This window comes from Cajanus cajan, chromosome 8 (genome assembly GCF_000230855.2).
Source record: "Cajanus cajan strain Asha chromosome 8, NIPB_CcT2T_4, whole genome shotgun sequence".
NCBI lineage: Eukaryota > Viridiplantae > Streptophyta > Magnoliopsida > Fabales > Fabaceae > Cajanus > Cajanus cajan.
In genome coordinates this window covers 12,203,609-12,227,259 of record NC_138524.1, presented here as the reverse complement: position 1 = coordinate 12,227,259, position 23,651 = coordinate 12,203,609, and the positions used below count along the sequence as shown (strand labels likewise).

Genomic DNA, 23,651 nt, shown 5'->3' with positions numbered 1-23,651 from the left:
AGGTGCTTAACAAGACTTGTTAGCCTACTTAAATCTATAGATTTATTTATAGATCTTCTATAAAATAAGGTACTTAAATACACAATTTCAGGCAGGCTAGGTAGAATTTTTAATTAATTTATTTATTTTACACATAAGTAAAGTGTAAGTATATCATATGTATAATGATATACATGTACCCAACAAATATGGAACAGAGTCGACCTAATTAAACATAAAATTAAACAAACTCTTACTTTAGACTTTTTTTTTTTTTTTTTTTGTATATAGTGCTAGTATCAAGGTCTATTTTTCTTTGTAAATAGAATTTGAACATTGTTAAAGATTCTTTTTAAGGATCCAAATTTTTTATTACTTTGATTCATTTTATAAAAATTTCACATTAGAATTTGTTTTTGTCCAAAAATACATTTAACTGCTCTTGACAAAGATGAAAATTAAAATTGTTATCCACACATGTTTAAAAACGAATATAAATAATTACTTTTAAACACAAATACAAAAATATTATAGATTTTTTGTAGACCTAATATATCCATTGTCATCCCTGGAAGAAATATCTCCATTACACATGGATGGTAAAGTTAACAAAATTTATAATTTTTAATAAATTTTAATTAATAATAAAATATTTTAAAAAATTATGGATAACATGTCTATCAATATAAAAAAGTATTCATGTATCATTATTCTTATTGGTGGTCTTCTCCCTCACCATTCAGGCAGTAACATGCTTTTACAGTACAGTAGCATAAAATCATCAGCGGGTTTTTACGATAGAGAAGCACGAGCTCCTCTGTTGTTATTTTTTTTTTAAATCTCTTTTTGTTTTTAAAAATTATTTTTTCAAAACTCTGAAACTGTGCTAAAGTCAATTTCTCCTTTTAAAATATGTCAAAAAAAAGAAGTTAAGTACAATATATGCCTCCCTAATTTTTCACTTCTTAATTATAAGTGTTTTTTTATGATAAAAATATATTTTTAGTTCCTTTAAAAAAATTAAAATTTGATTTTAGTCATTCTAAATTTATTTGTCCTATTTTAGTCCTTCTAAAAAAAATTTCCAATTTAAATCTCTCTTAATTTTGAAATATATTACTTTTAATCTTTAAAATAGTTTAAGTAGTATTTTATAATTATTTTTTAAATGATATCTAATATATTATAAAAGTCAGCAAATTCACTATTTATAGTTACTTGTGGTTAAAAGACTATAAAAGTATTACATTAGTGTTTTAAAATGTTATCTAATATATTTGAAAGATTAAAAATAATACATTTTCAAAATTGATGGACTGAAATAGAACGAGTAAATCTAAAAAATTAAAAACAAATTTTGATAATTTTAAAAGGACTGAAAATATAGTGTGTTTTTTTTTTTTTTTTTAATTACAAGTGCTTAATGACGACTATAGTACAACGAATGTGACAATGGACAAATATGAATTATTGTCACCTGTCACTGCACTCTATCATGGCTGAGGTAATGAAATTAATCAGAATAAGTATATGATTTAGGCCCATGTTTATCGACAGATAAATTCAAAATATTTAACTAATAAAGATATCCTCAAGGCAAAAGGTTATTGGAAAAATAGAAATGTTAACTACATATTCTTTGAAATAGTCTTTTAAATACACCTTTTTTAATTAATTGAAATTTATTGAAAATTAAAATTTTTGATAAATCTCATATGTTATTTAATGATTCATTTTTAATAAATTATAATCGATAAAAATAAGTGTCTTAAAGAAATATATTATTAATACTCCTCATCAAGTAAATTAGGAATGTCATCGAGCAAAAAGCAAAAGCAAATCTATGTTGAGACAACACATTTTTTCCCATCTTCACTCTTCTCCTTTCTTTCACATAATTTTTTATTTTTTATTTTTGCTATTGTATTCCCCCACCCCACAAGAAAAAAAGAAGAAGGTTTAATTACTAATTTGCTACACAATTACTCTTATTTGGAATTGAAAAAGCAAAATAAAAGAGGAAGAGGATGAGAAAGAGACCTAAAAGTGCTTTGATCCTTTGGATTACACGAAATCATAAAGCCATTATTGCTTTGTTTAAAGTTAAAGACTTGAAAGTGGTTACATCAAGGGAGAAAAGAAAAAAAAAAATTCCAAGTGGTGTACAGGTGGATTTGCACAAACTATCTTAAAAGTGTTCTCCCAAGGCCCCAACCATCAATAGTACCCAATGATAAATCTCAGTAATTTAGGAATAGTTAGTTCTTCATTAACAAACCAATGACATGATCCAAAGATAAAATTTATGTTACGTTTAATAATACAGCCACAAGCAAGTAGTAAAGTTCGGAGGTACTAAAATTATGTTGAAGTTGATAAGTTGATATCATAAACAAGACAAGACACAATTGGAGGAGGGCTTTTTCGCACGTGCGTGCAGGAGCGTGTGATGAGTTAGACCAAAGCCAAAAGGCAATCATATATTATTCATGCAAAGAATGATTCGCGCGAAATTGGGCTGAACCCAAACCCAGCAGCGTTTTGATGAATAGATGGGCCCAGAAAGGTGAATTTGTAATATGCAACAAATTAAAACACCATGATTGCACCTTTTTGGTTTCTACTTTTGGGCTCAATTACCGACGATGGAGCAAAACTATTCTCCTTTTAGAACCTAATCCTTAAATAATGCATTCTTTTTATTGACCAGTAATATATGCATAGGAATAGGATATGTTATAATGTTATATGTATTATGTAATACCCAACAAAAGGCTTTTCCAAGGGCATGATTTGAATTAGGGGACCCTACCCGAGACGCAAAGGGTTCAGGTTATTGGAGGCAGGGAAAGCTTTTCCCAAAGCTACTACTTTTTACGGTAACAATTTTCTTTTGGTTGACGCTTTCTGTTTGTCCTTTAAACTAATAATGCATGCTCCTCAATCCTCAATCCTCAATCCTCATCTCACTTGGCACCTCTTTGGTGGAACCTACTTCACACTATGCCTTATTTTGTCCTCTAGTGTAACAGAATATCCTTCATTAGTGACGGACACTCGTTGTTGTGTGATTAGACTTTGTTTCATAGTGAGAAATTTATGCTGATTAATGAGTGTAATGGTAACGTTAGGGGAAAAGTGAGTGAAAAATTGAAATGGGTTCTGGCATTCCCATGTGAAATGGAAGATTTGTGTTTGTCCATATTAGCCATGCCCATTGCATATGCTTAAATAATGTTATCTTGGGAAAAAATAGTGCACACAGAGAAAATGGCGTTAGTTGGCTGGCACGCATGATAAAGTGAACTGTTGAGCCAAGTCATGCACCACGGTTTGCATGCTCACGAGTCATGACATGTTAAAACAACTTATTATTATTGGTAGTACTAGATACTAGTACATGATAGATAATTTATTTATAAATTAAAATTTGGTATTGGAAAATGTTATGGTTTTAGAGAATGGGAAAACCAAGGGGTAAAAAACTGCGAGGGCAAAGCTTTTTCCCCATCCCTAGCAAAAACAAAAATATAACGGAAGAAGAAAGGACAAAGGGAGAAGAAAGATAATATAATATACTGGTAAATGAAAAAGACAGCACAAGCAGCCAAGTTTTCGGACAACTTTTTTATTTAAATAAATAACAGTTACCAAGTTTTTTTATTTCTCTAATTTCGATACATTATATTTCTTTTCTTCTCTCTGGGTCCATTTGTGATGAAGATCCCGTAGGTCAGGTGTATGCATCCACTTATAAAATTGAGAAACAGTGTTGAATATATATAGATTTTTATTAAAATTAAAATGATATAAGGAAAATGTTAAATTAATTGGAGAGCACTTTTGTTCGTGAAGTTGGAGCGGTCAGCACCCCGCAGGAATCAAGACTGATCTCTGACGTACTGAACCCTCCTTTTCCTCAAGTGGATTGTCAATACTCAATACCAATATTAATATCTAAACCAATTACTCTACTTATTTAACTTTTTTTCTTTTCATTACACATTATTCTCATTCTAGAGCAATCCTTTTTGTAAAATTCGAATCTTGTTGCATTTTCATTATTTTTTTTAACAAAATTTAGATCAGGATGATACATTACCAATTTTTTTTAGTGAAATTACGCTTTAGTTACCTATAATATTTAATTTGTAATTTTACTTTCTAACTTCTAATTTTGTGATTTTAATTATTCAACTTTATAAAATTTGTCATTTTAGAATGTTACTTTCTTGATATCTATTATAAGTAAAAATAATTAATTTATACATATTAAAAAAAATTGTTACTTGTATTAAATTTTATTATTCTTATTAAGTTTTTTTTTTCTTATAACAAAAATACAAGTAATTGTTAAAATTATAAAACTAGTTATAGTTTAACATTAAATATGTACATGAAAGTTAATGTGACACTTATTTTATTAACATACTTATTAAATAAAGAAAAATTATTTCAATTAACAATAGTTCCTGTAAAAACAAACACTATATGGTTTTGAATATAAACAAACAAACGAAAAATAATTTGTTGATCTTAATAGAATTTAATCTCAACTAATTTCATTCGTATTTTGAACATATTTATTTATTCAATTGAGAATGTATTTTCAATAATAATTTTTATTATTAATATTAAGGTCTAAGAAAAGTAGATTATTTTTAAACTAAACTAGAGAAATATAATAATATTAATAAAATAATCAATAATTCTTTTCAAATTGAATGTTGAAAAAAAAAAAAAACGCGAGGTGATATGAAAAGTTAATTAACATTGAGTGATTAAGTAAGGTATATAAAGACATAGTTAAACGAGATTGTGTGTGGTTGGGAAGAGCAGAAAGCAAAGCAGTAGCATACCATGCAGAGGTGTTTTAGTTTTAGCAAACACGGTCCAATCAAATCATGGGTCTACCAATACTACCAAATATACATATAATAGTATAACCATTCTTCTCCTTTCTTCTCTACAAACCTAAACCCAAATCTCCCTCCCAAAGCCCCATAAAAATGCAATCATTTCTCGCGTGCCTCGCTTTTTCTACGTCACTACTATTATTTCTACTACTACCTTTCTCTCATGCCGGTTTACTCTCCGAACCGGTGAGCGACCCCAACCAGCCCCTGGAACCGGGCGAGCACCCCTCCTCCAACACGGTACCCGCATTCCCGGTCCAGACCCAAGCCCAGACCTGCCGGCTCGACCTCTCCAACGAGCTCTTCGGCGGCGTGAAGGACGCCTGCGGCAAGGACCTCGACCGCAGCCGCTGCTGCCCCGTCCTCGCGGCCTGGCTCTTCGCCGCCCACGCCCGCTCCGCCCTGGAGGTCTCCGCGGCGCCACCGCCCTCCTCCGCGGACCTCCCCATGATGCCGGACGACTCCCAGAAGTGCGTGAACTCCCTCCAAGACTCCCTCCTCGCTCGCAACATCCGAATCCCCCAACCCAACGCCACCTGCGACGCCATCCTCTGCTTCTGCGGCATCAGACTCCACCAAATCACCTCCTTAACCTGCAACGCAGCGTTTAACGTCTCTCTCTCCCACAAAAACGCCACCCCCACCGCCGCCGTCCGCAGCCTCGAGAACAATTGCCGCAACTCATCCTACGCCGGTTGCACCAAATGCCTTGGCGCCCTGCAAAAGGTCCATTCTCAAACCATCATTAATTTAATTCATTGCCTGAGGCTCCCTTATAAATACACTGCTTTCACATTATTTCTAAACAATGTGGGATTTGCAAATTTGCCGACCAAGGTTGACCTGGGAACATGACATCCCACGTGCCTTTACGAATTATTAGAAAGTTGTTGGATTAGAATAACGTGGTTTTTGGTTTTGCGTTGTTGAAGGTGAAGGGGTACAAGAATGAGAGAAAGGGTTACGGAGGGAGTGATAGGGTGAAGAAGATGTTCAACCGGGACTGTCAACTAATGGGTTTAACGTGGTTGCTAGCGAAGAACAAAACGACGTACATACCGACCGTTTCAGCGGTGTTGCGTGCGATCATGTACAGCGCGCATCCACACGAGTCCAAGTGTAGTCCCGACCAGGAGAACATGCCGCTGGCCGTTGATTCGCTTCAGTTGGAGAGTGGGAACGCGCCATTGCGAGCGTTGACGCTTTTGCCCCTGGCGTTGGCGATTCTACTTGTTTCATCTTTTGTTTAGAAGGGGAAGGGTCCACTTGGGTTGAAATTGAACTGTTAGGTTAGAGTCCTCTTCTCTCTCTCGCTGTCACGTGAAGCTGAGCTACTCGACAAAACATGCAAACGACGCGAGAGTTTTCGGCTTTTTAGCCCTCGCTGTAAATTTCTGAGCCCATTCACATCTATGTCTCTCTCTCTCTACATGCCGCTAGTGCATACAAAGAAGAGCTTCTTTATTATTTTTTTTTTTTCTCATGCTCTTTTTTTCTAATCCTAATTCATTCTCCTTAATCAACGTTGTAATCTCGAGCATGGGTGGTGGCAATGTTGGACCACTCATGTCAAGGGGAAACAGCTCCCTATGAAGTAAGTGGGTATGTTGGTCGACTTGGCTAAATAAATTAAAAATGCTTAGACGGAAAACACTAGTTTACATTTTTCAATGACGGAACAGTGCTCAATTGGAATCCGAGTTTCCAATTTACAAGTCAAAAATTACACAAGTAATGTTTAATTACCAATTCACGGGTTCAATAGCTGTTCCGCGAGTTTAATTTAGTTTAATTTAAACTTTTAAGGGAGAATAATGGGGTCGAATGTCTGTCATTTTGGGTGGTCCAAGGGCAACAGATGGTGGCGGTGCTTCTGCATCTTACGGCAACGACCCACAAGCGACACTTGCTCATGGTTCAATTATTGAAGGTTATTCACCAAACATTTATTTTTTAGTTAAACAGAATTAGACTTTCTTTTTTCTTTTTTTATCGGGTGATGCATGGTTGGTTTATCAAAATGCACTGTAGCCTATGTTAGAAGAAATCACCCAACAAGAACCAAGTTTTTACATGGGAGAAGAACGTTGCTAATCACCACTGTCTACTGCATACTGTTTCTCTAGAGAAGAGAGAAAAGAATTATGATAATTTCTTTTATCTGCTTCAAAAAATTTAGAATAAATTATAATGATATCATCTAAGTCTTTGTCAATTTAGGAATCGATAGTTGAAGTACTATATGTAAGATCTTAAATTCAAATTTTATTAACATTGTAATTCAAATCAAAGTCTTTGGATCGGGTAGATTTAGGTAAAAAGCCCTACAATTTAGGACATTGTTTCTTGGATCATGGTATTATTGATTGATGTGAAGTATCTAACAATTTTATTGGCAATTAATTTTTATTGAAAAACTTATGTGATCACTTTTAAGTGTGATCACTCATCTCAGTTACCTTTTTTTTTTTCATTCATAATATTTAAACTCAAGATTTCACTTGAATCAAACTCTAACTTCACTTGAACTAATAACTCAGTTGAAGCTTAACATTTGTTTGTTTGAATGGAAGTTGAGAAGAAAGAAGATGAGAAGTGGAAGTCAAAAAATTGTTTTAAGTTTAAAAGATAAGTAGAGGAAAATACAATGTAGAACGCACAATAAAATAAAATCTCTTTTCAAATAAAAAAAAGTAAATAGGAAAATAGAGTGATAAAAGTGTGGGTCCCACTTTAAATTACAATTTTAGCTTCAATATTTCTTATTTACATTTCATGTATTTATTATATATTAAGAGCAAAAATGTCTTTATAAGAAAAATCATTTTCTTTTTCTCTACTTTTCTATCCAACTAAAATACTTGATGAGAAAAAAACTTGTTCCGGCCAAAGGGTGGACTAGGGTTTCTTCCTAGGTCAAGCCTCAAAGCCAAAGCATTCAAAAGTGTAATCTGCCTTCTCAACTCTAGGGTTTTGGGTTTTATGGTACGTCGTTCATGGGCCTCTTGGGCCCCGAGAATGAAGGGATTTTCCTAACCGTTCTTATCACTAGGGCGCGGGGTTAGCGGCGCTGAGTCTAGTCGGGTTATGACCGACTGGGTCCATACTGAGGGTCCAGTCGGGTTCCTACCGACTGGGTCCATACCGAGGGTCCAGTCGGGTAAATGTCGGGTAATAAGAGGAATCGAGTTTGTAGGTCGAGTCGGATCATGACCGACTATGTATGTGCTGAGCCTTCGGTTAGGTTAATGCCAAGTGGAAGATCATGGTCGCCCTATTGCCGAATAGAAGACCAGGTCGGATTACGACCTGGACGACACACTTGCCATGGTCGCCCTATTGCCGAATAGAAGACCAGGTCGGATTGCGACCTGGACGGCACACTTGCCTTCCAGCCTTGAGCCTATGAGGCGTAAAGGCTAAAGTAATTGCTCCTTTCGAATGCTCTCGGCAATAGGCCGAGATTGCCTATCGGGAAAAAGCCGAGACAGTACACTTGCCTTTCAGCCTTGAGCCTATGAGGCGTAAAGGCTAAAGTAATTGCTCCCTTCGAATGCTCTCGGCAATAGGCCGAGATTGCCTATCGGGAAAAAGCCGAGACAATACACTTGCCTTTCAGCCTTGAGCCTATGAGGCGAAAAAGGCTAAAGTAACTGCTCCCTTCGAATGCTCTCGGCAATAGGCCGAGATCGCCTATCGGGAATAAACCGAGGCAGGATATCACGTAGCACCATGATTCCCTAGAAGTTGATAAGACGTGTCTCTTCACCTTACTCGAGGAGGGACGTGTATTTATTGCAGAGTTGCAGGGGTGCGAATGATGATTGTGCCACGTGGCGGCGCCTGTTACTAAAGTTAATGCAGTGGGTCCCATTTTTCCTTCCCTCCGCTCGCATTCTTTTCTCCGGCGATATTTGCCCCCTTTTTCTTCGTTTCCTCCTGGTGGTTCGTGGCGGACTTGTGGTGTTTAGAGAGGAAAAGTGGTGTTTGTGTGACCTTAGGTACGCCTATTTATTGTGCTGTTTGTGCATCATTTTGGTTGCTTAGTGTATCTAGGTCTTTAGGAATCCATGGCGTTTCTAAATTACAAGGAAGTTTACAATTGGGTAAAAGATGATGTCTTGAAATGTGATTCTTGCATAAACTCCTGGGCTGCTATGGAGAGTTTCAATAGTGACCATGTAGTTGCCCGTGGTATTGATAACATCCTTGCTTGTGAACCTTGCATAGATGGTGAGCCCGTGTGCATAAGTTCGTCTTCTGAGCATTTTACATTTTGTTATGTTACCCTTATTTCGAAGCTTAAGGTAAAGTGGCCTTTGACCGAGTGCGAGAAAGGAGTCCTTAGGACCTTGAATGTCGCCCCAACTCAATTTCACCCAAATAGTTGGGCCTTTGTCAGGGGTTTTGAAATCATGTGTTCTGGACTCGGAATAACGCCGACCTCGAGTAAATTTTTTTATTTTTTTGAAGGCTGAATATCCAAACGGAGTAGTTGGGCGTCCGTTAGTAGTGTCTCGGGGCGGGGGTTGTTGTCTCTTTTTCAGTCGTCCTATAAGGACTTTAAAAGGTCATTCTTTCGCATTCGGTGCTTGCCCGGTCACGAAGATTTACTTGAGGGGTATCCTCTTTTCTGGAACCAGCATCCGACCTCCTTTGGTGGGCTAAATCCTGAGTCACTCCTGGAGAATGACCGAGAGGATGTTAAAAAACTTGAAGACTTGAAAACTCTTTTCAACACCACAAAACTCCTAGATCTAGAAAATAGGCCCCAAGAGTTGAAAATATATATAGGTACTTGCGCTTGTTTGAATGTTGAAATTGTGTACTCTTGTCTCTGTCTTATTATTTAATTGTTGGGTGCTTTTTTGCAAAAAGAATGGCCAGCTTGGGTACTCGGGAAATGATGAAGTTATGGAAGCAGCAAAAAGCTTCCCAAGTCGCCGGTGTAAACGAGTCGGTCACCGAGAGGGTTGGCGTGGCCGAGAATCCTGTGACTTTGGCGAAAAAGGTGGGTGAAACTTCGCACAAGCGTCGCCGTGAAGCTGATAGGCCAATCTCGGTGGTTAATTTGGATACTACTATGGCGTCTGAAGGGGATAAAGGCGACGAGGAGGTTCAATCAGTTGAGAGGACTATCAATGTTTGCCTCGGTGAGAATTGGTATCCGGTGAGTCACGACGCCGACCGTGGCGACGTGGCTTCTTTCTGGGATGAAAAGTTCAATCACAGCGCCCATATTCGTGGGACTGACCTGCTGGAGGGAGATCGTGGGGACTTAGAAAAAATGAGCGCTTTCTCGATCGCCAAAGGGATCGAGTCCTTGACGAATCGTCTGTCCGCCTTCTCACTTGTTAACGAGGATAAGATCTGTGGGTTGGTGCGCGAGACTAAGTTACAGGGGAAAAAGATCTTGTCCCTTGAGGAGAGCTTGGTTAAAAGCAAAGCCGATTTCAAATGGGTGTCAAATGAGAGAGACAACTTACTTGAAAGTCGGCGTGGCTTTGATGAAGAGAAGAAGGCTTGGGCTTCCTAGAAGGCAACCCTTGAGAAAGCTCTGGAGGAGGCTCGACTTGCTTGAGACAAGAGCGCCGATGCGGCTCAGGTCTTTGAGAATGACTTGGCCTTGGCGAAGGCGGAGGTCGAGAAGTTGCAGGTTGATCTCCAAGCTGTTAAAGTGGATTCGCTGCAAAAGTTTATGCAGGGCTTTGATGCTGCCACGGGTCAAGTGAAGTTCCTCTATGCCGATCTCGACCTTGGAAGTCTCGGCTACTTCAAAGAAGTCGTGGATGGCGATCTCGTGGACCCCCCGGAAGATGATTGATTTTGTACTCTTACACACTTGTGTTTGTTTTTGTGTTTTTGGCCTTTTGCATTATCCTTGTAAACCGGACAACTATGTTTTGATATGAAGTACTTTTCGTTTGACTTTGTGTGTAAGTAGAGTTAGAATATATACTCCGTGTTTAGAGCTTAAGCGCTTGTTTGGCTAAAAATCAAAATTGACGAATGGATCGCCTAAATACCGACCATAAAATGTGGCAAAATTTTTCTAAGTTTAAAATTAAAATTGATGACCGGATCGCCCAAATGCCGATCATAAATGTGGCAAAATTTTGCTAAGTTAAAAATTAAAATTGATGACCGGATCGCCCAAATGCCGATCATAAAATGTGGAAAAATTTTGCTAAGTTAAAAATTAAAATTGATGACCGAATCGCCCAAATGCCGATCATAAAACGTGACAAAATTTTGCTAAGTTAAAAATTAAAATTGATGAATAGATTGCCCAAATACCGATCATAAAACGTGGCAAAATTTTGCTAAGTTTAAAATTAAAATTGATGACCGGATCGCCCAAATGCCGATCATAAATGTGGCAAAATTTTGCTAAGTTAAAAATTAAAATTGATGAATGGATCGCCCAAATGCCGATCATAAAATGTGGCAAAATTTTGCTAAGTTAAAAATTAAAATTGATGAATGGATCGCCTAAACACCGATCATAAAACGTGGCAAAATTTTGCTGTTAAAAATTAAAATTGATGACCGAATCGCCTAAATGCCGATCATAAAATGTGGCAAAATTTTGCTAAGTTAAAAATTAAAATTGATGAATGGATCGCCTAAACACCGATCATAAAACGTGGCAAAATTTTGCTAAGTTAAAAATTAAAATTGATGAATGGATCGCCTAAACACCGATCATAAAACGTGGCAAAATTTTGCTGTTAAAAATTAAAATTGATGACCGAGTCGCCTAAATGCCGATCATAAAATGTGGCAAAATTTTGCTAAGTTTAAAATTAAAATTGATGACCGGATCGCCCAAATACCGATCATAAAACGTGGCAAAATTTTGCTAAGTTAAAAATTAAAGTTGACGAATGGATCGCCTAAACACCGGTCATAAAACGTGGCAAAATTTTGCTAAGTTTAAAATTAAAATTGATGACCGGATCGCCCAAATGCCGATCATAAATGTGGCAAAATTTTGCTAAGTTAAAAATTAAAATTGATGACAGGATCGCCCAAATGCCGATCATAAATGTGGCAAAATTTTGCTAAGTTAAAAATTAAAATTGATGATCGTATCGCCCAAATTCCGATCATAAATGTGACAAAATTTTGCTAAGTTAAAAATTAAAATTGATGACCGGATCGCCCAAATGTCGATGGTAATAACTAATGAAAGAATAATCCAAGTTTTGAATGTGGAGTGCAAGAGGTCGTCCATTCGCCGATCTGTGCTACCATTAAGAAATAATCCAAGTTAAAAATTCAATTTCATGTGGGATGATCGCCCCCATTCCGAGTCATTTTGGTGAAAAAATGATCAAGTTACAGCATCTAATGAGTTATTTATACTCGCCCAGTCGGATTTTTACCGACAATCACGAGTTTGTCTTCGAGTTATTTATACTCGTCCAGTCGGACTTTTGCCGACAATCACGAGTTTGTCTTCGAGTTATTTATACTCGCCTAGTCGGACTTTTGCCGACAATCACGAGTTTGTCTTCGAGTTATTTATACTCGCCCAGTCGGACTTTTGCCGACAATCACGAGTTTGTCTTCGAGTTATTTATACTCGCCCAGTCGGACTTTTGCCGACAATCACGAGTTTGTCTTTGAGTTATTTATACTCGCCCAGTCAGACTTTTGCTGACAATCACGAGTTTGTCTTCGAGTTATTTATACTCGCCCAGTCAGACTTTTACCGACAATCACGAGTTTGTAATTTCTTCTGTATAAAAATGTCAAAGAATCATGTGAGGGATAATAATATTCATTGAATAGACAAATCATTGAACTGTGGTGCCTTGTTAAAAACCTTCTCAGCAAAAACCCCTCTTATTTTTACGGGGAAAAAATACTAAGTTAGGAAAAGAGTGCACCTAATACAAACGGAAAGAAAGACTAGCTATAATAGAAGCGTAAGTTGGCCGCGTTCCAAGTTCTCGGTATCATCCCTCCATCCAAGGTCCTAAGTCGGTAAGCCCCTTTTCCGACCACATCATCAATTTTGTAAGGGCCGACCCACTTAGGTGATAACTTGTTCCTCATTTGTGTCAGCTGAGCACGTTTCAAAACGAGGTCTCCTACAACAAAGTCTCTTGGAACGACCTTTGTGTTGTACTTGAAAGCTGCTCTTCCGTGGGCTGCCACTTGATTTATCCTTGCTCTCTCTCGTCTCGGCGATCAGATCCAAGTCAACTCGTCTTCCTTGGTCAGATTCCACCTCAGAAAAAGCTGTGGTACGTACTGAGGGTTCTGTGATTTCAATCGGAATCATGGCGTCTGTTCCGTACACTAAATTGAATGGAGTGTCTTGGGTCGAAGAATGAACTGTTGTGTGATACGACCATAGCACCCGGGGAAGCTCCTCCACCCATGAAGCGCCTGAGTCTTGGACACGCTTATTTAGCCCTGAGAGAATTACCTTGTTGGCCGACTCCGCCTGGCCGTTAGATTGGGGATGTTCGACGGAGGTAAAGGTCATTCGGATGCCGATCCCCCGACAGAATTTGCGGACTCTCGCGCTCGAGAATTGTGTCCCGTTATCCGATACGAGCACCTGGGGAACGCCATATCTGCATACTACACTCTTCCATAAAAATGTCTTTACCTTCTCCGCCGAAATGGTCGCTATAGGCTCTGCCTGAATCCATTTGCTGAAGTAGTCCACGACCATGATCAAGAATTTCAATTGTCTCACAGCAATCGAAAATGGACCGAGAATGTCAATACCCCACTTGTTGAATGGCCAAGGAGACATGATCGAGTGGAGTCGTTCAACCGGGGAGTGGTGCAAAGTTGCATGCCTTTGACATCCATCACATTTTTGAACCCAATTTACGCAGTCACTTCTCAGACTCGGCCAAAAGTAACCTGTCCTCACAACTTTGTACACAAGAGCTCGTCCTCCGATATGACTTCCACACATTCCACTATGCACTTCGTCCATCACTCTTTGCGCTTGTGACGTGGTCAAACACCTTAAAAGGAGAGAGCTGAAACCACTTCGATACAACCTTTCATTGATGACCACGAACCTGGCTGACTCTCTCTGTATTAGTGATGCCTCCCTCTTATCCTCTGGTAACTCTCCCCGAGTCAAATATGCGATGTACGGTCCCATCCATGAATCGAGCTCTTCTTGGATGAAAAGAACACCCCCTTGTGGCTCGTTGATACTTGGTTGTGCTAGGGTTTCTTGGATGCCGACCGAGTGGCTCCTGGCTTCTTTGTGCTTGCAAGCTTGGAGAGCAGATCGGCCCTCGAATTTTGCTCTCGTGGTACGTGGTTAAGCGTGAACTCTCGAAAATTTTCTGATAAGAGCTTAACCTTTTCCAGGTACTTAGCCAGTTGAGGGTCCTTTGCCTGGAAAGCGCCTGCTACCTGCCCCGTGATCAGTTGAGAGTCACTTCGTGCTGATAAACTCGTCGCCCCCATTTCCTTCGCCAAAGCCATGCCGGCCAATAACGCCTCGTACTCGGCCTGGTTATTGCTTGCTCGGAATTCAAAACGCAATGATTGCTCCAACAAAATTCCTCCCGGTCCTTCCAAGACGATCCCTGCTCCACTTCCTCCAAGGTTCGAGGCTCCGTCCACCGATAGGATCCACTACGTCTCTCCAGTACTGCCCTCATCGGCGGGTGAGGTCAGCTCCATCACGAAGTCAGCTAGCGCTTGAGCCTTTATTGCTCCTCTCGGCTCATACTTGATGGAATGCTCCGATAGCTCTACAGACCACTTCATCATCCGGCCTGCTAGGTCGGGCTTCTGTAGCACTTGCCTAATCGGATGATCTGTTCGGACTACCACCTCATAGCTCTGGAAATAGTGTCTCAACTTCTGTGCTGTAACCAGTATCGCAAGAGCCAATTTCTCAATCTTCTGATACCTCATTTCTGCTCCTTGTAGGACTTGGCTCACGAAATACACAGGAACTTGAGTGCCTTCCCGCTCTTGGACTAAAACTGCACTGACTGCTCGGTCGGACGCCGATATGTAAATCAACAGAGGGAGATTCAGTCGCGGTTTTGTCAGGATCGGCGGTGATGCTAGTGATCTCTTGAGTTCTGTGAAGGCTTCCTCGCACTCGTTCGTCCAGGCAAACCGATCATTCTTCCTTAGACATTGGAAAAGTGGTACCGCCTTGTTGGCCGATTTGGACAGAAAACGAGACAACGAAGCCATTCTTCCCGTCAACTGCTGGACTTCCTTCACTATGGAAGGACTCCTCATGTTGACGATCGTCGAGCACTTCTCAGGATTTGCCTCGATGCCACGATGAGTTAGCAGGAAACCGAGGAACTTTCCCGCTTGGACCCTAAAAGAAAATTTTTCGGGGTTCAACTTGAGCTGATATTTGCCTATGGTCTCAAATAGTTCCTGCAGGTCGTCTAAATGCCGATCCATACTCATTGACTTCACCACCATGTCGTCTACATAAGCTTCCACGTTCCTACCCAGCTGGTTCACCAATACCTTGTCCATCAAACGCTGATACGTTGCACCTGCATTTTTCAAGCCAAAAGGCATTACCTTGTAGCAATAGTTAGCTTGGTCGGCTATGAAGGCGGTTTTGTCCTCGTCGGCTGGGTGCATTCGGATCTGGTTATAACCCGAATACGCGTCCATGAAACTTAGCAGTTCATACCCCGACACGCCATCAACCAGGCAGTCTATATTCGGCAGAGGGTACGAATCCTTCGAGCATGCTTTATTTAAATCGGTGAAATCTGTGCACATTCTCAACTTTTCTCTGCTTTTACGTACCATCACGACGTTCGCAAGCCAGGTCGGGTATTGTATTTCTCGTATGAATTCTGCCATCAGTAACTTGTTGGTCTCTTCGGCAACGGCTTTACGCTTCTCCTCGCCGAATTTCCTCCTCTTCTGGATGACTGGTTTCGCACGTGGGTCTATGGCCAGCTTCTGGCACATGAAGTCAGGGTCTACTCCTGACATGTCTTTGACGTGCCATGCGAATGCCGACATGTTTGCTTTCAATACTTCAATCAATTTCCCTGCGTCCTCCTGACTCAAGGATGTACTAACCTTCACTTTCTTTCCTTCTGCCACTGTCACCTTTTTAATGTCCTCAGCAGGGGCTGGTCGGCGATCAAAATGGCTCACTCTAGGATCTAAATCGACGGAGTGGACCTCCTTCTCTACCTGTGCAGTGTACAGTCGCCTTCGTGCCTTTAAACTATCCCCGTAACATTTCCGAGCAACCTCCTGGTCTACTCTGAGAACCCCCACAACACCGTTTGGCAACGGGTACTTTACCTTCAGATGGGAAGTAGACACTATCGCCCCTAGCTTGTTCAGGGTCGGTCTGCCGATCAGTATGCTGTAGGATGACTGAGCATTGACCACCAAATACCGAACGACCACCGTCTTCATCTGAGCTCCTTGGCCAAAGGTCGTCTCCAGATCAGCGTATCCCCTTGTGATGACCTGGTCTCCTGCAAAACCCACTAGAGTCCCTGCATAAGGAATTAGTCGGTCATTAGGTATTTTCATCCCCTCAAAGGTTTCCCAGAATAAAATGTCTGCGGAACTTCCCTGGTCAATCAACACACGCTTCACATTGTACCCCATGACAATCGCCGATACGACGACAGGGTCGTCCTCATGAGGGGCTACTCCTTCGTAATCCGAGTCTGAGAACGAAATCTCAGGCTGAGATGGTCGCCTGAATTCCGACATTGTTAGCACCGACTGAGTGTACCTCTTTCGGGAAGCAGAGGTAGCCCCTCCGCCGGCGAAGCCCCCTGCGACGGTATTGAAATCGTCGTGGATAGGTTGCTGGTGGGTTTCGGACAACTTCGTTGGCGTATCTCTAGGAGGTGTTCTTTCCCTACGCCCATCTCTGCGGGTGTCATCTTGTGCGCGCTTGTGTTGCCTATCTGACGAACCTCCTTCCTATTTCCTTGCCACAAACTGCTTCAGCCGCCCCTCCTTGATCAAACGCTCAATCTGCCTCCCTAGGACGAAGAAATTCTCAGTGGAGACTCCGTGGGTTCTATGGAACTCACCAATCAGTTTTAAAGGGTCCCAATTGACGCTCTGTTGCTGCTGGAAATTCAAACAACGACGCGTTGTTGACATCGTGAAGTGTCTGTCGCCTGGGAACGTTGAGTGCAGTAAACTTCTCTTCATCATTGTTGCGTGTCCACTCGCCCCTTGCCCGACCACCATGATCGGCCTGTCGGTAGTTGCCCTCCCCCGTGTTGTAACGATCTCGCCGCATGCTCCAATCTGATCGCAGTCGGAGATGCTTGTTGTCTTGCTTATTACTGCCCCCGGCCTCTCGGCTTTCAGCTGCTCTTTTAATGATCTGGTTTTCCTCCGTCTTGATGTGGCTCAAGGCGAAAGCCCTCACCTCCGACATTGTCTGACAGTTCGCTTTTTCGAGCGCGATGTCGAAAGCCCCGGACCTTAGACCCTTCTGGAACGCAATTACCGCCCTTCTCTCATCCAACGATGCGATCCTCAGTGCGACCTCGTTGAACCTCTGTAGAAAATCTTTTAGCGACTCCTCGCCTTGCTGCCTGAGGTCGAACAAATCCGACATGATCGACGGTTTCTTCTTGTTAGCGGCGAATTACGCCATGAAGAGTTGGCTAAAGACGTTGAAGTCGGTGATTGATCGGTCAGGGAGACCGCTGAACCAATCAAGCGCCGCATTCTTGAGTGTGCCCATGAACAATTTGCAGCAGACCTCCATGCCTCCTCCACAGATCAACATTTGGGCTCGGAAATCGGTCAGATGCTGACTGGGATCCTGCGTTCCATCAAAGGGCTCGACTTGGGGTATCCGATGATCCCTGGGGATGGCCTCGGCCTCTATGGCTTCTGAGAAAGGCCGAAAATCCCTAGGGACTTCCAACATTACATCCTCCTCCACCGTCCTAGTACTGGCTTCTATTCTGGCCTGCATCTCGTCCGCTCGCCTCCTAATCTCCTCGTTTTCGCGTTGAATGGTCTCCTCTCTCTCCCTGGAGCGCTCATTCTCCTCTCGTAGGCCATTGATCATGGCCATCATCTCCTCCATAGTAGAGGGTTGTGAGTTGTTGTTGTTATTGCCGCCTCTCACGATGGTAGAGTGTAGGTTTTTTGTGTTTCTTGGGGCGTAGGAAAAGTTTCACCGTAGCCCCACGGTAGGCGCCAAAATGTTCCAGCCAAAGGGTGGACTAGGGTTTCTTCCTAGGTCAAGCCTCAAAGCCAGAGCATTCAAAAGTGTAATCTGCCTTCTCAACTCTAGGGTTTTGGGTTTTATGGTACGTCGTTCATGGGCCTCTTGGGCCCCGAGAATGAAGGGATTTTCCTAACCGTTCTTATCACTAGGGCGCGGGGTTAGCGGCGCTGAGTCTAGTTGGGTTATGACCGACTGGGTCCATATTGAGGGTCCAGTCGGGTTCCTACCGACTGGGTCCATACCGAGGGTCCAGTCGGGTAAATGCCGGGTAATAAGAGGAATCGAGTTTGTAGGTCGAGTCGGATCATGACCGACTATGTCTGTGTTGAGCCTTCGGTTGGGTTAATGCCAAGTGGAAGATCATGGTCGCCCTATTGCCGAATAGAAGACCAGGTCGGATTACGACCTGGACGGCACACTTGCCATGGTCGCCCTATTGCCGAATAGAAGACCAGGTCGGATTGCGACCTGGACGGCACACTTGCCTTCCAGCCTTGAGCCTATGAGGCGTAAAGGCTAAAGTAATTGCTCCCTTCGAATGCTCTCGGCAATAGGCCGATTGCCTATCGGGAAAAAGCCGAGACAGTACAAAACTCAAATTATTTATTTTTCTATTTCTCTCCAACTTCTTTCAATTCAAACACCTTAAAAATCTATTCATTTTCTCTTCATTCTTTCTTTCTTTCTCTAAATGAAGCATTAAGGTGTTTTTGTGTGTAATAGTCACACTTTTTAAGAATTTGCAAAATTAAAAACAATTATTAGATTGATATTTAATATAAAGAAGATTTGGGTCAACCTGTTCTATTCAATATGGGTAAGAGAAGAACTCAGATCTATTTTCTTTATAAAAAAAAAAGAGAGAAATTAGAACCAAATCAAGATAATACAGATCAACCCCTCCTCTTGCATTCATGTGACAAAGATCTTACAATTTCCAAAGTAACTAGAGTTAAACATATTTTTCCATTTTAATTCAAAATTCTTCATGTGTTCCATGTCCCTTTGAGACCCTAAAAAATAGACAAATTGTTCTTCTTAGAAACACATACAAGATTCGTTTCTACAAAAAGGATAAAGGTAAACCCACCATTAACTACTTCAATTTAATAATAATAATAATAATAATAATAATAATAATAATAATAATAATAATACATGTCCTACCAAGATAAAACTTGTAACTTGCTATACTCTTGTCTAGCAGAAAAAGATTTACCTCTGTGAAAATGATGTTCATTAAAATTAACATGAAAGTCCAATCAAACTGCATTGTCAGTACCTATGTATATTTGAAAAAGATTGATCTCTTTACTTCTCTCATGTTATAATCATCTTGTCGTTGAGCTTCATTTCTTCTTGATCCACAAAGACAATTAATGTTAAGAGTTTGTCACCAAAGAAAGTGAACCCTTTTCAAATATAAGACTAATGACCCTTTAGTTGTTTGATTTTAAATTTTATAGCATTTTTTAAAAATGAAAGTAAAATCTAAAATATACAACTTAAAAATATATAGAAGGATTCAACATTTATTAAAAATCTTTCTCTAATTTGATATAAAAGAAAATAAGGAAAGAAAAAAAATGATAGTCCAACACCAAAATCTTTTCTTTCTAATTTGGAAAGAACACCTTATTAATGATTAAAAATATTATTAAACCCTTATTATTTCAACATATAAAACCAAAATTATTATATATATTTTTTTAGATATTTATGTCATTTTATAATATATTATCGTACTCATTCTTTCTCTTTTCTCTCTTATAAAACAACTAAATAATAGTTTCATTTTCACTTATTTTCTTTTCTCCTTACTTTCCTATTTCAACCCCCCCCCCCCCCCCTCCCCCCTTCGCAAACCAAACAAAGCATAAAAGAAAATGCTATATTCATATTTCATGAATGGAGGTTATTTTAGAAATCATCCATGTAACCGTTATCTTTTATTTTCACTTCCTTCTAGTTCTACCACGACTTCGACTTTCATCTTTCAACCTTTTTTAACTAAATAAATTTTGGAAACATTTATAATAATAATAAATATTAACCAGAAAATATATTTTTTTATTTCAATATAATCATTTATTTGAAATATTAAAATAAGGAATTGGCATGAGATTTGGAAGGAAGGAGAGATATGACATGAAAATCAAATCGGTCTCTTATTACGAAGTAATACCGTATTTTGTTGTTAGAAGGTCACGTCTACAGTCTACTTAGGACAGTAAAAAAAATGGATCCAAAAGATAATATATATGATTTATACAAAGTGTTTTTTTTTTTTCAAAGACAGACTTTGGAAACTAATAATTCATTTTCACTATATATTTATTTTTTTAATAAAGAAGTATCACCTTTTTTTTATTTTTTATTTTATCGAGTTATCTCTTATATAGATAAAACAATATTTCTTTATCATAACTCCATGTCCGAACTGGAAATCCAATCTTAGTTCTAAGTTAAAGAACAAAAATATCAAACTACTTAAATTAACTATTTTTAATATTTAAGCTATATTTTAATACCCATTTGTGAATGTAATTTTGTAGATTCTAATATGAAATTATGAATTCTATTGTATGTAGGAAAAAAAATTACTTTTAGAGTATAAGTTCTTTCAAGTTGAAATTAAACATATTTTTAGGAGATGTATTAGATTGAGATTTTATAAGATTCTTTTAGTACAAAAAAGTATTATAGATATTTATTAGGAAAAATTCAAGTCTCACATCGATTAGAGATAAAGTAATTAAATAGTATATAAGTGGAAAATAATTCTCACTTTACAAACCGGTTTAGTAATATTGAGTTAGGCTGAAATCCACTATTTTAAGAATGTTAAAAAACTTTATAGAAATTTAATGTCTTTTTAAAATTCTTTCAAAAAATTTTGACTTTTAAGATCTTTTTAAAAGACTTTTATAATCAAGATTTTGTAATATGAATTTGTATTTTGAGAATTTATAATATTTGAAAGAATTTTATAAGATTTCAAAGGATAATATGGATTTAATAAAAAAATAATACGATAATTAAAAAATAACATAAATGACAAAATTTGATTCAAGAAAATAAAATTAATAATATTTTCATTTTTTTAATAAACAACTGATTATGGTTTCTTATCCTTTTAAGTAATTCTCTACATATAATCCTCTATCAATTTATATTTTCTCATTCATACTATTGAATTTGAACAATATGTTCAAATTTATAATATTCATTAACAGGTTGAATTGTCAAAATATATTTTTAACATATGTTTAAAAATTGATATTCTAATATTAAACTTTTTTAAAAAATAAACATTGGTTAAATTTGAATAATTTAAAAAAGTTAACAATATATAATATTTATTAATTCAAAAAATAAATGTAAATATTTAATAATTCAAAAACCAAAAGAAGTAAATGAGAGAGATGAACAAAAAGAAGAAAAAAAATGAGATAGAGAAGACATAAAAAGAAAGAGAACAAGGAGAAAGAGGGAGAAAAAAGAAGATGGAGAGAGGGGGTAGAAATAGAGAGAAAAAAGAAGATGAAATAAGAAAGAGAAAGAGGAGAAAGAAAAGATAAGAGAGAAAAAAAAGAGAGAGAAAAGAAAAAAAGATGAGGGAGAAAAAAAGGGAAAAAAAAACGAGAAAATCATGCGAAGTCTTAATGATTTTTGTGAGATTGTTAGATAAATAAATTATATATAAATTTTACTAAAAATATTTATTAGTTCAAAATAATTCATTGAAATCTCTATATTTTTAATATTAGTATACTTGTTTTTAAGTTGAAAAACATTCTAATTGAACACTATAAAATTTTGATTTTTTTAAAATTCTAATTATCTTAATTAAATATCACATGACTTTTTTATATTAAAAAAAAGGTCTTAACTAAATATCATAAATTTTTTATAAATTATTTTTTAAAATTTTTTTAAAGTCTCAATCACGGTAGTATTTTGCTGTAGTTAAGAAAAAGAAAAGTGAAGCTTAATTAGTGGTATGAATGTATAATGGGTCAGGCCGAAATTAGAATCCCACGCAGACCACCTGAAATCCCTGATATGCAACAATCTTCTTTATTAGGTTTGAGATCCAATATTTAGAAAAGAGTACGTGATAAGCCCACACAACAAAGGACAAAACATTCTCAGTTCCATGATGGGATTTATGGACCCTTCTTGGGCTAAAGTTAGAGTTAACCCAAATTAATTATTTGAAGATAAAATTCAATAACTCTTTTCGATGAAGAGTTACTCACAAAATAAATTCATTAATATGTGTATATTAATATTTCTTTTTGTTGATTTTGATTCAAAATGAAATGTATCATTTGTATTCTCGGTATAGTCTTTCGTTTATACAATCTTATACCTTTAGTGTGTCTCTATTTATCTTATTGGTTTAGACTATACATGTGGTTTATCTTCATTAATTTGATAAGTTCAATTTTTTTTGTATGTGTGTGTATGGAGATCCTTACTATGGGTGACATAGAGAGAGAAAGAGCATGAGAGCAAAAGTGCTATGTGAGCATGGAAAATTAGGAAGAAGATAGGTAAAAAGAAAAGGAAATTTGGTTAGAGAGATCAAGGAATTTCTAAAAAGAGTAAGAGGTTGTTCTATTGTAAAGACTTGATCTTGTCTTTAGATAGTAGAATATGCTCTTTCATATAGATGTAAGCCAAATTAACCAAATCACGTAATCTGGTGTGTTCTTTTTCCTTAATCTTTTTTTTTTGTTTTGCTATTGTATTTTTTCAGCATTTACAATTTAAATTCTTGTTTGGTATTCTTATTTCTACAATTTTTTGGTTTGTTCTTGCATAAGGTCTTTTCTTGTTTGCTTTCTCTCTTGTTTTAGAACCAACAAGTGGCATTGTTTGAGGGAAGAAGAAAGAAAAAAGAAAACTTGAATCATGGGAAAAATCAAGTATGATATTAAGAAATTTTCGAGGAACAACTTTGGTTATAGAAGATAAAGATGAAAGTTATCTCGGTGCAACAAGAGGTTGTAGAAGTCCTGAAGGTTGAGGCAAACATGTCTAGATCATTATCACAAAAAGAGAAGAACGAACAAGTGATTGTCATCTTGTGTCTTAGTGATAAAGTCCTAAGGGAGCTTGTAAGAGAAAAGACAATTGCTACTATGTGGGTTAAACTGAAATCTTTATACATGACAAAGTCTTTGACAAATCAATTATGTTTGAAGCAATAACTTTACTCTTTCAAGATCATAGAAGAAAGATTGGTTCAATAACAACTTGGAAATTTTAACAAGATTTTTTATGACTTGGAAAACATTGAGGTGAAGCTTGAAGATGAGGATAAAACTTTGCTCCTACTCAAACTTTTTACTGCAATCTTTTGAGCATTTCAAGGATGTTACTTTGTATGGCAAAGATCAAACTATTACCTTGGATGAGGTTCAGACCTTAATTTAGATTAAGGAACTTCAAAATAAGCAAAAGTTGAAAATAGAGGATAATGGTGAAGGCTTGAACATCTTAAGGGGGAGGAGTGGAAAGAAAAGATCAAAGGAAAA

At 38.0% G+C, this 23,651-nt stretch overlaps 1 protein-coding gene across 1 annotated transcript; it reads left to right on the top strand.

The window, feature by feature from the left end:
- The first annotated feature begins 4,803 nt into the window (after positions 1 to 4,803).
- Positions 4,804 to 6,362, top strand: LOC109798829 (putative GPI-anchored protein At4g28100). The gene is made up of 2 exons (XM_020359228.3): positions 4,804 to 5,621; positions 5,828 to 6,362. Exons 1-2 carry the CDS (start codon positions 4,989 to 4,991, stop codon positions 6,143 to 6,145), a joined length of 951 nt encoding a protein of 316 aa, XP_020214817.2. The 5' UTR covers positions 4,804 to 4,988; the 3' UTR covers positions 6,146 to 6,362.
- The last annotated feature ends 17,289 nt before the right edge of the window (positions 6,363 to 23,651 follow it).